The sequence below is a fragment of the Protopterus annectens genome, chromosome 11.part0 (genome assembly GCF_019279795.1).
Source record: "Protopterus annectens isolate FY-2018-M chromosome 11.part0, PAN1.0, whole genome shotgun sequence".
NCBI classification, from domain to species: domain Eukaryota; kingdom Metazoa; phylum Chordata; order Ceratodontiformes; family Protopteridae; genus Protopterus; species Protopterus annectens.
Genome location: NC_056745.1, coordinates 1,044,090,763 through 1,044,107,096, shown reverse-complemented (window position 1 = coordinate 1,044,107,096; position 16,334 = coordinate 1,044,090,763). Strand labels below are relative to the sequence as shown.

The 16,334-nt window shown below is 37.6% G+C and overlaps 1 protein-coding gene across 1 annotated transcript in view; it reads left to right on the top strand.

The window, feature by feature from the left end:
* LOC122815689 (copine-8) overlaps positions 1 to 16,334 on the top strand; it is a 3,116,673-nt gene that overhangs the window by 2,982,126 nt on the left and 118,213 nt on the right. The window contains exon 19 of the mRNA XM_044088391.1: positions 9,520 to 9,593. Coding sequence (XP_043944326.1) covers positions 9,520 to 9,593 — 74 coding nt within the window. The remainder of the gene's footprint in view (positions 1 to 9,519; positions 9,594 to 16,334) is intronic.

Here is a 16,334-nt window from a genome sequence, read left to right as displayed (position 1 = left end):
ACTTAGTAAAAAATATCAGCACAAAACAAAACAAAACCTAAATAATAATATTTCTGTTAACCCTTCAACAGGATCATTTCAACTATAAACTAAAATATACCTCTCTTGCCCAAATGTCCTTCCAACTGAATATTTTAAATTGCATTTGAAGATATTGCATACCCTGTTGTAATTCTCATTAACAGACCCATTTCTGAACACTATGTCCCTAACTATGGAAAAAGTCCTACACAGTAACCATTTACAAAGGTGGATCTCATCACACCCTCTATAACTTTCAAACTGTAGCCATCTTATCACCCCTGTCAAAAATACTTGAAAAATGTGTACATAACTAACTAATAAACCCCTTACTAAAAACAATCTACTGTCACCCACCCAGCATGGTTTTCATCCAGGACATAGCACTGAAACTGCACTACTGTCTTTCCTAAACAGTATTATGCACTCAAAAAACAATCACCTCCACAGCACTGCCCTATTCTTAGATCTTTCTAAAGCTTTTGACACTGTATCCCACTATCATCTTCTCCGGGGGTTAACAAAAGTGGATCTCAGCTCCAAAACATTAACCTGGTATGAAAGCTGTCTCTCCAACTGACAGTAAGCAGTCAGATGGTCACAGACCCATTCAGACTTCTTGCCGACTCACATTGGACTCCCACAAGGAACAATACCAGAAGCACTAATTTTTAAGATCTTTATCAATGAAGTGCATACAGTGTTTCCTTCATCCACCTTAATTCAATACACTCACAACTTGATCATTATCTTTATAGCAAAGTCCCTTGAAGAATTTCATTATATTACTCAACAAAACTTGCAAAGCATTGAACAATAGATCACAGACTCGTAGCTCAATCTAGATGCCAGCAAGCTAAGCTACTGTTATTTGGCTCAGACACAATCTCCGTCACCTCAAAGACAAGACAGTAATTGACCAAGTTACATATGCAAAGCTACATGATGTTCTCATAGAGAACAAATTAAACTTTGCTAAACGCATTGAATATGTCACCTCAAAAACCCATAAAAGGCTTGTCATGCCTTATAGGTCTAAATACTTAACTGTCTCAGATCAAGTGAACATAGTACAAACTTTATTACTATCAAGTCTACTAAACCTGTCTTGTATCCTCACTAATATTCCCAAAACCTATGTACATAAGCTTGAGACAGGTATATCAAGACTGAAATATTTGCCATAAATGTCTCAATCAAAAAACATCTCTGCAAAGCCCTTAAAAAAAGTAAAATGGCTAGAACTACAGAACTGCTTAACATTTACTCAGCTGAAAAATATTCAAAAGATTCTATTCAAACCAAATATATGCCGACCTGTCTCCACCTTAGTGCAACATTGTATACCCTCCATGAATCTAAGATCAGAGACTCAACATGTCCTAAAAGTAGCTAAATCAAATAGCCAACAAAGCAACTCCTTGCACAGTGTCCATGTTGCAAAGGAGTGGAAGAATCCTACCGGACATCAGGAATGAATCTAAACAAAAATGCTTTCCTTGAACAGCTAAAAAGTTATCTATCCACTAAATGGCACTTGTACCCGATATTCCACCTAATGACAACCACAACTCTAACTTTCTCCAACTCTCCCTAACCTCATACCTCCCACTAACGTTTTGCAGTGTTCCTGGTCTTTTTATTCACTAACCTCTGTACCTTTTAAACAACCACTCACTCTAAGTTAACAACTTTCTTTTCCTACTTCATCTCAATATTCCTTCACGTCTTCTTACCCGTTAGCCCACAAATTTCTTAACTCGATTTCCATTTCACTTTCATTCAGTCACAGTCTAATACTACTCCTCCATCCATTACTAATAATACTGCTAGACACACTGCCTAGTGTACATTCTGCTACATCGTTGACCCCGTTGTGTTAATGAAACTTGATGATCAGCAGAAATGTTACTGTTATGCTCTGTACTCAAATCCCTGGGCTTCATCCCAGTGCTTTAACAGACGACACTTTGGTATAAATGCTAGCTGAAGAAAAACTAAAAATACTCCAGAAAGCTTGATGGAATAAAATAATGGAAAACCCACTATGGATGAAGATGCATATTGTGGTGTGTAGGAAATTATTTTTGCTGAGATCCCTGCATTAAATATAATTGCTGCTGTTTGCCAGCTGTATGGGAGTGTTGCTGCCCCATTATGCACCAGCTGGATGGGAGTGTTGCTGCCCCATTATGCACCACCTGGATGGGAGTATTGCTGCCCCATTATGCGCCAGCTGGATGGGAGTGTTGCTGCCCTATTATGCACCAGCTGGATGGGAGTATTTCTGCCCCATTATGCACCAGTTGGATGGGAGTGTTGCTGATCCATTATGCACCAGTTGGATGGGAGTGTTGCTGCCCCATTATGCACCATCTGGATGGGATTGTTGCTGCCCCACTATACAACAGCTGGATGGGAGTGTTGCTACCCCATTATGCAGCAGCTGGATGGGAATCTTGCTGCCCCATTATGCACCAGCTGGATGGGAGTGTTGCTGCCCCATTATGCACCAGCTGGATGGAAGTGTTTCTGCCCCATTATGCACCAGCTGGATGGGAGTGTTGCTGCCCCATTATGCACCAGCTGGATGGGAGTGTTTCTGCCCCATTATGCACCATCTGGATGGGAGTGTTGCTGCCCCATTATGCACCAGCTGGATAGGAGTGTTTCTGCCCCATTATGCACCATCTGGGTGGGAGTGTTGCTGCCCCATTATGCACCAGCTGTATGGGAGTGTTTCTGCCCCATTATGCACCAGCTGGATGGGAGTGTTTCTGCACCATTATGCACCTACTGGATGGGAGGGTTTCTGCCCCATTATGCACCATCTGGATGGGAGTGTTACTGCCCCATTATGCACCAGCTGAATGGGAGTGTTGCTGCCCCATTATGCACCAGCTGGATGGGAGTGTTGCTGCCCCATTATGCACCAGCTGGATGGAAGTGTTGCTGCCCCATTATGCACTAGCTGGGTGGGAGTGTTGCTGCCCCATTATGCACCAGCTGGATAGGAGTGTTGCTTCCCCATTATGCACCAGCTGGATGGAAATGTTGCTGCCCCATTATGCACCAGCTGGATGGGAGTGTTGCTGTGCCATTATGCACTTGGGCTGCAGTTTATTTTCCTGGTTCATATACAGTGGTGGACAGTGCTAAAAATATTATTATAGGATCTTTACCAATCATTCACATTTTCTCCAAAACTGATACAAAAATTGATATGTATGATATATGGGATATTATTTAAAAGATGTGAGCTTTCATGCATATAGGAGAAGAGGAGTTCTTTAATATTATTGATGAATCAGTGGAACTGGAGAACCAGTTATGCCTTTGTTAACCATAGAAACATTATGATTATTATATTTTGCATATGTTGTATCAATGCAAATTGACTGTGCAATTTAGGACAGCTACTGTGTAGGATTTTCATATTAGACAGCATTTTTCTTTGCATTGTAAACTAATATTTGATATCAAAACATGTTTGATGCTAGGGGGTTGTGGAACGGTGCATTAGAGATAATGGATTGTGTTATCTATTAAGGAAGACATTTTTTTCATATTCCAAGTGCAGTCCTTACACAGGAACAGACAGATCATGTTATATACAAAAATCTACCCAAACTATGTTTTATTTTATTTATTTTAGTTATTTATTTATTTATTTTTGTGGTTATTCAACACATTTGATACAGCACTGTGATAAAAGAAAGTATGGACAATGTGCTGATGTTGGTCATTCTACGGCTAATTGTGCACTGTCTTGTAGGAAATGCAAAACTGTTGGACAATTCTGGTTTTATTGTCCATTATTACAAGACATAAGACATTCTAACCAAGATAAGACTGCTATGATAATTTCTGTTCCAGCATATTCTAGACAGGTAGATCCCATTTTATTGCCCCCTCCTCCTTTTTCTGAGTCAGAAATTCCATGAATTTGTAATGACATTGAAATCATTCTAGAAAGTGTAGAAAGTGAAAGAGAAGTAGATGAAACTAGGCATGCTACTGATTCTTTACATGATGATGATGGGGTAAAGAAGAAGAAATAGATGAAGAATGTATGGATAAGGAAAACAATATAATAGGTGAAAGAGTTCATAAACATAAAATAAAGCAAGGTATTAAAGCCTTACAAAGAAAGGCAAAGAACAGTCTTCTTATTAGTTGTTTAAATGTTAAGAGTATTATAAATGAAATTTTATACTGGGTAACAAAAATGACGATGATATTTTCTGTCTTTTAGATACTCGTATGTTGTCTGATGTGCAAAAGAGTTAAAACTGTTTGGTGTTATACAACAGTGTGGTGTTTAGGTAGTGGTTTGTGTTCAGATATAGTTTAAACCATATTTTATTCTTTCAGATGTTTTAGTAGGTGTGTCTGGCCATTTGCTTATTTGTTATATAAGATCTAATGTTGGTATTGTACAAATTATTTTTATATATGCACCCGCTTCTTTAAAATTTAGAATAGATCTTTTACATCATCTGCAATCTTCTGTTAAGAGTAATAGTCCCATTATTTTAGTTGGAGATTGGAACTGGAATTTAAGAGCATCTGTAGCTCCTTCAGATTAGACAAATAAATAATGTCCTGGCTTCTAAAAACTTTACTTTAGGTCCATATATGTGTCCTAAGTGTTCCTATTACCAGATCGAAAGACCGTAATCACGAATACGAAAAGAGCGACATGGATTGCACAAAAGATGGAAATGCTGAATGTCTAAAATAGCAAAAATTTAAATGTCGAAGTGTAATGGTTGGCCCGTCTGTGGTATAGCTCCGTAAGGTAAGTGTGCGATAGATAGGACTTTAGGGTTAGGATGTGGGTTAAGGTAAGTGAATAGATAGGTAATGTATGTAAGATTTAGTGTAGTGTTAGAAGTAGGGATTTATTTAACTGTATGTATGTGTATTTTTTTTTTTTTTTGGGTGTATGTCTGTAGGGAAAGTGTGCGGTAGTTACGGACCTTAGGGTTAGGGAGGGGTTAAGGATAGTGCATAGATAGTTGTGTATGTGGGGTTTAGTGTAGTGTTGGAAGCAGGGTTTTGTTAAATGTATGTATGTACGTGTATTATTTATTTTTTGGGGTGTCTGTAGGGGACGTGTGCGGTAGTTACGGACCTTAGGGTTAGGGAGGGGTTAAGGATAGTGCATAGTTAATTGTGTATGTGGGGTTTAATGTAGGGTTAGAAGTAGGGTTTTGGTGCTTTACTTTAGGTTAGAAGTAGGGTTTAGTTAGTGTATGTTTGTGGTTTATTTATTTTGTTTGGGTAGGTAGTATGTAGCGGGTGGTTGAGTTGGCTGACTATGACAGTTCATTATTTTATTTTGCGCTGTTTAGTGCATTTGGGATTTTCACAGTTCACATTATAGGTGTCGACATTTAGGTATTTGCATAAAGGGTTTTTCGATTTGGTAATATTGACCCTGTCCTAATTATCATAGGGGAAACCTGGTTACTGAAGCTGATTATTCTGCATATACTCATGATAAAATTTTACTTTTGTATGACTTAGGCAGTGTAGATATCTCTGATTATATCGCTTTGTTCTTCGAGTTAACTGTAAATGTTAATACTACAAAAGAGGGTAAAGCTATTAAAAAAAGTAATGGCTGAGTTATATACACCTCAAAATGAAGTGAAATGTTAAAATGTTTATGGAATCAGATACCTGCTTTAGTTAATTTTCGTTATACTTGTTCAGAATAATGGTTTATTTATAAAATTAAACATAAGTCATTGCTTTGCTCACTGGAGCAAATGTTATTATAAAAAAGTTATGTATAAACAAGATTATGAAAGGGCTTTAGTTCATTGCAATTCCTTTGATGTTCTAATCAAGGAAAATCTTTGTGAGATAAATAACTTTGGACAGGATAAATTATCTGCTATTTAAACAAATCTGTGAGATTCATTTTACTAGACATGATACATCGCTCCTTTTATATACTGCTGATGTTTTTTTTTTTTTGAATTAACAAATTCTAGTGGATGTATTACATACTTGGGTGGAAATTATGAATGCTGCAGAAGAATAATCTCCTACAACAATTTTCAGCTTGTGAAGAAATTGTTAAACCATGGTCTGTTAAACAGATATCAGATGATGAGAACTTTCTTTTAAAGCCCGTTTCTTTGTTGGAGTTAAATATGGTGCTCAAGTCCTTTAATGAAAGCTCATCCCCTGGAACAGAATGTATACCTAATGAGTTTTATAAAAATATGACTAGGAAATAAAATAGTATTTTCATTAATATCTTGAATGAATGGAAGCGTAACGGAATCTAACAACTAATTCTGCAACAGTATTATAACATTTATTTTTTAAAACAGGGGAATAGCATATTTAGAACTGGAGGCCTTACCCAATATGGATTATAACATTTTTGTAAGATTTTGCAAACTAGATTTCATTTATTTATTATTATTTTATTTAGAGGGCTAGCAATTAAAGACAATACAAGTTCATAGTACAGATATGTGACCACAGCAGATTAGTAGAGTAAGCATAAGTGCAGTATATGAACATTTGTGTTTCATAGTAAGCACATATTTACAATATATACAATGAACATAGGTAGAGCATAGTGTCAGTGTACAGTATACATCAGAGGCATCAGGGATTGACTAAAGATTTTTCACAAAAAAATCGATCCAGGTGTCTATGGTATTAAATATACATTTGGTAAAAAAATGTATTGTTGTTAAGGGAAATAGTTTATGTAAGTCACTCTACAAAGATTGTTTTTTTTTTTTTTATTTCTTGTGATGTACAGAAAGTGTAGTTGGCTACATTACAGAATTATGGAATTCATAGGGTTATAGTTGTATTTTAGGCTAAGACCACCAGGCCCTTTATGAGCCTAGTCATACAATCTGACCCAATCATGTCCCTATGTATCATGGGCATTTATTTGGAGGGGGTATGTTAGGACGTTTCTAGAAGTTATGCGGGGGTATGTTCGCTGGGCATTACTGTCTGCCTCTGTCTATCAGAGACATGGGACCCAGACCCAGGGTGAATTTCTTATTTCTTATCCATTGGTCAAGGCTATGCTTAAATTGCATTAGGGATGGACTCTGCTTCACATGGATGTGGATCCTGTTCCAGAGCATGTGGATCCTCTGACACATATATCTGTCTCACCAACATGTCTTATTTAAGTCACAAGCAAAATTTAAATCCTTGGATTTAATGATTCTGATCCTGTTCATTTTGCAGAAGTGCAAAAGATCCATCAGAGCTGGATCCAAGGCTGCCTTGTATGCCAGGCATAGATCGTGTCTTAGTAACATATTGGCGACGTAGTACAGAGACAGGGCATTAACGTGATCTGTGCAGGACAATGTGTTTATACCCAATTCTCCTTGTTCTCATTCCAACTGTTGTATATGTCTGCTCAGGTACATGCCAAAGGTGGTATTATACTGAATGATGAGTCTGATAAGGGACAAATAAAGTGGCACTGTGACTTCCTGAGGTAGAAACCTTAACCACAGTATAACTATAGTGTGGATGACTCGTGGAAGATATAAGAAAGTATTTTTGATTATACAGTCTTTCTTGTAAACCTATATAATCATAATGGTGAAGCAATGAAAGAATACATAGAACAGAAATAAATCAGTTCTTGTGAATGGTGGTAAAATTAATCTGTTAGTTAGCCCACCCAGCAAATTATTGCATTCTGCTTGAGATGAATACATTCAACTTGGATTGTGTTATGCTGATTTCTTTTTTTTTTTTTTTCTGGGAAGGATAGTAAACACCTAGCTATCTGTGTTATAGGACATTGCACAAAATGCTTTAAAAAATTTAGGGTGAAGAGACTTCGATGGAAAAATGCTCACCTATAGAATTTGCATCATCAACAGTAAAAATTAAATTTCTACTTGGCATCTTAATGGTATATGTCTTTTTCCATACCCACATTCTCTAAGCATCAGGTTAATTCTTCAGTAAAGCTAAATTTATTTATCTACTGTGATGTGTGCATATAGCAGGAAAATAGTAGATTCAAGCCATAGGTACGTCTGAGCTTTAGAATCCTGTGACAGATTTAAGGCATCCATTTTATATATACAATGCCCATCTTTGCTAGGCATTTCCCATTAAATACAAAATGCTAAGTATATCCGCCATGGAATATACCTCATTGCAAATTAATCATTCTTGTGAACTAGTTATCAAAGGAACAGAACTATTCTAACAAAAAGCATTTGGCAATGTTAGTAAAATTTGTCTTCTGTCGAACCGTAACACTAAGAGAAAACTAAGAAATAGCTCTTATCTGTGTAAAAGTTAGGACATCTACACAGTGTACAGTGGAACAGAATCTTCCACTGAAGTAAACAGTTTATTTAGACACACATATGCTCATTTCTGCTGTAGACCATGGTTGTTTTCAGCATCCTGTAGAAGAAAACAAATCAGTGTTAAAGTGAGCAACTCCATGAAATCATTATTTAAATGAGAAACGTCTTCATCTGTATACAGAGGCTAGCCTTTACAAGCATCCCACAGAATTATGCTATTTTTAACAGATTATACCTTTAAATCTTTTTTGCAGTGGTGTGACTTGGGTTTTATGTTTGTCACAATACAATAAAATATTTTGACTGTCCATGCTTAAAATGATGTACTTTATTGTGCAAACACATGATGTTTGTATTCTTTCTTTTGTTTTCAGTTTATGATTCTGTATCTGATTAATGACTTGCAGCTACTAAGTAAAGTATGTTTAGTTGCATCATTTTTATGGGGTTAACCCATTTGTGTCTTCAAGAAAACATTGGCATTCTGTTATTTACAGAAGTAAACTCTTCAGGCACATTAATTCCTTCCCCAAAACAAACTTCACTAGTTACTCAATGTGGACTGCCTGTGTACTGTATTTGTAATAGTTCCACTATGAGTGGACAAAACAGGACAGGAATAACTGAACTATAGTCACCAAAAACTTCTCACTGACAAACACTTTCTTAAGTGTTTTTGTAAGGGGTAGCCCCCTTCACAAGCCTCCCCACAACCCCTGAACTTATATATACCAACTCCATAATTGTACCAATGCTAGCAAAGAAGAAATTCCCTCCAAAGTGAATCACTTTCAGCACAATTCACCGACATTGGTTTTTTTATGGAGTTAAAGCTTGTGCAGTCAAAGCATGGGTTCAAGCTTTGTCCACCAGTAGAATAACCTTTTTTTAATTGTAATTGCCATCATGTACTGAAGGAAACTGTAACTTGCATGGAAAGGACCATGTTTCAATTGTACAACAAAATTATTAATGGAAAATTTACTGTTATGTATATCATTCAAAAACTGGTGCTTTTAGGACATTAGTATATAGTGCCATGGCTGATGTTTTTTTTTTTATTTTTGTTTAAAGTTTAGTAAAATGTAATATTTTTGAAGTCTTTGTACTAGTTATGTATGTCCAGCCTGCATTGTAGACAGTATCATCTTTTTATGTTTTTCAGCAATGGTGGAACTGGATGGCGATGAAGTTAGAGTATCATCAAGAGGGAGATATGCAGAAAGAGATATTGTCCAGGTAAAGCATAGAAAGCTCTTCAAATGTTAGCTTCCAAACAAATGTATTGGCATATATTCCATTAATCTCCATTAATGTTATCTAACTATACATTCATAACACTATTACATATTTGGACCACTGTTGCAGTGTGTTATTGTCACTTAAGCTGCCTTATAACTCACAACAGCAGGCAACACATTTTGTGGGATTCTTTCTTTATCTTCAAAAGCTACATTCTTTCTAACAGTACAGCATCTGGCTAGCTGCAGTTGTTTCCTTGAATATGTTTGTAGGCGGCCAGTAAGAAGATTTATGCTCACTGGCTTTGTTATAAGCAATACATTTTTCTTGAAAATATCTTTCTGGATGTGTATGCAAAACTAAGGTATATTCTCCCAAACAGTTGGCGTTTCATGAGTACAACAAAAATGACTTTCTAAACTTAGAAGCAAAGAACTATAAAAAATATCATCTCTAAAAGGTAGATGCTGTAGCAACTCTTGCAGATGTCCTGTGGAGGCAGTACTTCTAAACATCTTTTTTCAAGAATCAGGGAAAACCATAACTAATGAGAGATAAAGGCCCAAAATTAGGCATGTTTTTTTACAAATAAGTCTAGACAGGGCGCCTACACGGAGTTTACATTTTTGCATGATAGGGTATGGGGTGCAGCAGTGCACAATGCATATTAATAATGAGCATTGTGCCTAAGTTAGGTTACATGGATGGCAACAGTGTTGCTGGCCAGGAAACCAAGTAAGAAAACATGAATACAATTATGTTTAAAGCAGAGCACCTACAGTCTGCATATTTGCAAGATATATGGACAAAGGCATACATAATGGGGGGACAAAGGGTCAAAATATGGACAGATTTTTAATATTGCACTTCCAAACTTAGAAAGTTGATAGAATAAATAGGCTGTACATTAGCATGAACTTTCTGAAGAGGATGAAGTTTGGAATTTAAATGTCAGTTGCCTGTTTCTGGCTTTACTTTGCAAAGACATGCCAATGATTTGCCAGAAAACAAAAATGTTATGAGGGAAAAAAATCACAAATATGTGACAAAAACTGGATATTCTGAACAAATCAGGACAGTTGAGAGGTATGCACTCAAATGTATGTAACAATGAGTCACATCAGTCCAGAGATCATCCAGTGACATGGCAGAAAGCCACAAATTTGATAAGGAAAGCATCTGGCATCCTGTGAATATCTGGACAGCTGAGGGATATGAATGTGCAGTATATGGTCCAAACACAGTACAAGACAGTGCACCTACAGTGTAGAGTATTTTGATATCCCATTCCTGGCATTCTATACTGAAGCTGTGTTAATGATCTGCAACAGGACATGGACTGCCATGTAAAATGATCACTCAGGGGAAGTGTGTGATTTGAATAGGGACACACAGATGAATTGTAAGAGCGAACACAGGGAAAGAGGACAGATGAAACTCCCTCATGTACAGCAGAGGAGGGCATGTCAATGGAAGATGGCTGCAGCAGTAATACCAGGTACATATGTATATGGTACAGTACAGACTGTACAGTTAAAATGTGTTGTCTGTGAATGTCACACAAGGTGACATAACAATGGGGGAGGATGTCTGTGTGAGATAAGCATCCTTACATGACTAATGCAACACAGAGGACATCAATTAGGGATCTGACATGCAATTAGGGTAGGGTGCATATTGAGAAGCTGTGCAACCTGATATGCCTGTATATGAGTGTACTCTCAACAGGTGGCCACAGATAAAGGATCATGGAAAACATTACAAAAACCAACCACAACCATGGACAATATCAGAATAATACCACCAGTAACCCCATGCCTCTGACATAAATATGTGATGTGGAGTGATAAGAGATGAGCCAGTACACACAAACACTTGAACAACTATTATGATACATCCACACTCTGAGGGTAACCACGGGCTATACTTGTATGTGACATTATGGGCAATACAGGCTAGCTGTCTTGTGTGCATGGCATATGATGATATACGTGCCATTAATGTTGTTAAACACCTATGTATGTAGTGTGTCCATAAGCAGAACAGGTAGCACACATGCATCTAGTGTAACAACTTGATTGGTGTTCTGCACCATCACACAGTCATGTATATTCCAAAGAAAGAATACCTAGGTATGGCCAATAAGCTGTGTAACTGTGCACTTTGACAAAGGTGGTACACTTCAGTTACACATCACTGGAAGATGTGTAGGGAGTTACATGAAGAAGGATGCATTGTACAACAGTGTGGTGTGATGAAGGCTGGGAATCCCTTTAGATACCCAGTCCTTGTGTTACATTCAAGGGAGTAGTCAGCACTATGACCACATGCTGGTGGATGTACCACTTACCATCTACCCCAGGACATGGGTCACATACCTATTGGTCAGATTATAGTGTGGGATGTCCACATTATACTCAAGTGGTGCATTTGTTTCCTGAGTCAACAAATCCCTCCATGTTTCTTGTCAATGCAGGTGTTATCATGGCTGTGGCAACAGTGGTTTGTATGTGTTGATACTGTCTGTATTATACTAATATCACAGTTGGAGTCAATGATTGCCCACAATCTGTAGTCCTTCAGGCAGCTGTTTGGACACAGCATGTGTATGTTATCTGTGATGTCCATCACTTAACTAATGGGCAGGAAAGAGCCAACAGACACCTCTGATGTACTGGCCTGATCACTGGACCTGACTGTGAGGATATTAGATATTGTTGCCTCTGCTAGTGTGGCTGGCTGAAGTTTTATAAATTATTGTAAATTGTAAATTACCATGTGTTACATATGCCAGAATGATTATCTATAATTGTGTAAATAAGTTTGTCTTTTGATTATCATTCTGACTTATGCAAGATGTTTGAATGTCAAACAGTGTTCTTCTGGCTGACCAAATGTAGATGTTTTTTAAAGAGAATTCTGAATGTATGTTTTGCCAGAGTCAGTTGACCTAGATGTGATGTCATTGTGTGCCAGAGCTGCTGGAAGAATAGAATATTCACTACAGCTGTTTGTTTACTTTTCAAAGTCTGATATGAGAGAGTAAAATTATCATAGCAGCTTACTGTTACTTTTTAAAAAAATCTGCTATAAAAGCAGGTTCTGTGTCAGTAGTTCAGTTGTTTTCCAGAGCTGTTTAGCAGTAGTAGTCCAATTGTTTGCAGAGTAGATGTTCCAGTTGCTGAGGACAGACAACAGCCTGGAGTAGGACATAACTTCTCATCTTGCTTGCAAAACTAAGAATGTAAATTTGCCTTGCTGAGTTATTTAGATTAGATAGGGACAGTTAATCTTCAGATAGTCAGGATTAGTTAGTAGATTTTTTTTAAATCAATGTGAGATCTATTTTACAGTATTATTTTCATATTTCCTATGTGTGAAACTCTGTGGTTTATTGGAATTGGTTATTCAGTATGTACATATTTTAAATCCTTTTATTTATTATTAAATGTTTTACTACCTCTAATTATGGCTGGTTATTTAGTGAATATTTTTAGTAACTTGAGAGTGTTTATGCTTATTGTGATAACACCAAGGCCACTCTGAAGTCTTACAGCTTGGAATACATGCTACCATTTGTTTCAATATCTATTTACCCAATATTTATTTATTTAACATTTGTTTACCAGGAAAGTCCGACTTGGAACTAAGCCAATTTTCAGTGGAAACCCAGGGAGAAATACTCCAGATGCATGTCTTTGTAACGTAATATGTAATATAATTGAATATACCTTTTGAAGTGCATTGTTGTATTTGACTGGTGGGAGCCATTACCTTGTAATTTGGGCAAAGAAACACAGCAGGTAAATCTGTGTCAGTCTTCCCAAGCGAATGCGTATGTGTGAATGTCAGACATTTAAGAGTGAGCATGTCAAATACCTAGAACTGGGACACAGTGTTCTTCAGTGGTTAGTGTGGAGACTCATTTGGTGATCTGGAGTAAAGCATATAGTCCATTCTCAGGTTTTATAACCTGTTCCCAGTGTACTCTTAGGGGAAATTGTGTATTTCTATCCCTGCTTTTAGTGACACCCCCATTACTGAAGACAGTGGTGAGGATTGAGACTCCTTAGTTATTTCCCCAGGGTAAAGATGGCTTGTCACATTGACATATAGGTCATGTCACACATTTCAACACAGTGAGATGCCATGTATGTCATACACTGGTCTACCCATTTGGTAATATAGCTGTTTATGGCCACATATGACAGTGTTGATTGAATTCCTCAGTGTGGATTTGTGTCAAATGCCTTGACCTGGTCAAGTTCCACAAGATGATACTGCTGTCATCATGCATGCTGTCAATGACCTCTTTGAAGACATCTATCAGATGTGATTGATTTGATGTAGTATTAACAACTCACACAAATCTGTTGTACACACCTGGAATATTACTAGTGTACATGTAGAAGAACTCCATGATGACATGTTGGCCTATTTTGAAGTCAAGGAGGGTCAGGATGCCTCTATACATGCATTATCTGGGGCTGTCCTCCTGACTCAGTAGGGTGCATGTTGAAGAACACTCTTGCATGGGAACATAGGCCATGTGAAGGGTGTGTTGAACTGTGTATTCAACCAAATCAGGAAGGTGTATGTGATGAGTCATGCCACAGATGATCTGTGATGTTGTCATAGCCCATCGATTCCATGTGATAGGCCTGGATGAAAGCAAGACAGTGCATACTGCCTACTGTGATCTCGCCTAGGGTATTGACATAATTCCCCCATGCAGGTGACATTGAGAAAACCTCCAAGCTGGAGATTAACCCTTACATCAGTTGATAGGCAACCAGTTGTCTCACTGGCAGAACACATCATGTGAAAGTTGGTGAATCAACCTGTACCAATAAAATTGTTACCATTGGCAAACACCAAGCATCTGTGCTTGGCCCTTCATGGTTTGCTCTCTATTTCTGACAGTTCAGGCTAAAGTATATAGCCTCTGGCTTACCAAGTTTGCAGTTTCTTGCATATGGTTTGCAATCATTGAGTCCACCAATGGTGATAACATATTTCAGGAGGAGCTAACACACACACACGCACACACATACACACACACACACACACACACACACACACACACACACATACACACACCTAAAATGGAATGGTTGCAAAGGCACACAATCTACAAATAAATGCAAAAAAGTATGTTTGTAATGTTGTCCATCTAAAAAGTGGAATTCCATGTTAATCACAGCATTGACAACAGTCCTGCTATGCAGAAACCCAGTGATACATGCACTGGGAACACATGTTGATAATACTCTGAACTTTGACCACCAAGTGTCCACACTGGTATTGAAAGCCTATGTTGTGCACATCATAAGTCATGCCATCATATTGAGTGTCTATATCACATCATTGAACTCTTAATTTATTGAATACCTAATCGTCAAACTCTAATTGTCAAAATGCCTATTCAGTGAAAAACCTAATCATCGAAATTGAATTCATCAAATGATTTTACTTGGCCATCCTAAAAAACACTGAATGATAGACATGCCGACTGGTAGGGATTTACCCATTACCTCATTTAATGTGATTTTGGAGTTGGTATATTTAATTTGCAGGGGGTGTGGGGGATGCAGGGTTACTGTATGTGAATATATTAAAAGCTATGTCAGAGTTGACTTCTGCCTGGCCTCTGGGCCAGTCTCTGACCCTACCCTGGTGGGAGTACTGCATATCCAAAAATCTGATATAGCTGATGATATCAGCAGTGTCTGTTGAGGCGACTATAATAGTATCGAATGTACTGATGTAAAATGGTCTCTGCAATGACAAGCAACAGCTCTCTCACACACACAGTTGACTACAGTGAAAATAGAATTCCTACCTAAGTATAGAGAACCCAGCACTTTATGCAAGCACCACAGCTCAAGTCCAACTTGGAGTATCTCAGACAACACTTTATAGCTGATGACATCAGCAGTGTCTGTTGAGGAGAATATAACAGTGTCCCACATGCTGGTGTAAAATGCTCTCTGTAATGTCAAGCAACAGCTCACATACACACACCCCAGTTGACTGCAGTGAAAGTATAGCCCCTACCTACCTAAGTATATAGACTACAAAACTCAGTACTTTATTAAAATGCCACAGCACAAGTGTAACTTTTACAAGACTGCAGGTCATCTTTTAATGGATGACATCAGCAGGACATGTTGGAGAGAAGACGTTGGGAGGCCTACATAAAATGGATGTGTAGGCATGTGCAAGTATCAAAATACTGTCAACTGACAGGATTGGAGCAGTAACTGCAGTATACACACTTCTGATTTTCTGGCTAGACACACACACACACACACACAAACACACACACACACACACACACACACACACACACACACACACACACACACACACTCACTTGACTGCAGTCAAAACAAAACCCCTACCTACCTAATTCATGTATTTATTTATTTATTTATTTATTTCACATTTGTTTACTGAGATGGTCTGAGTGGGTCTGCAGAACCCATTTTCAGAAGAGGCCTTGGGTGAAAAGCTCCACATACAGTACATATAAATACAGTATAATCCAATACAATACAAATGACTAGGGAAATACTGTACAGAAAGAAGTTGAAAGAACATAAACTATGCTACAAGGTGTTACAAAATATACTGCATAGCCACATATGACAGTGTTAATTGAATTCCTCAGTGTGGATTTGTGTCAAATTCTATAGAGTTAAAACATTATAGACAATTATAGTCACTCTCACCATA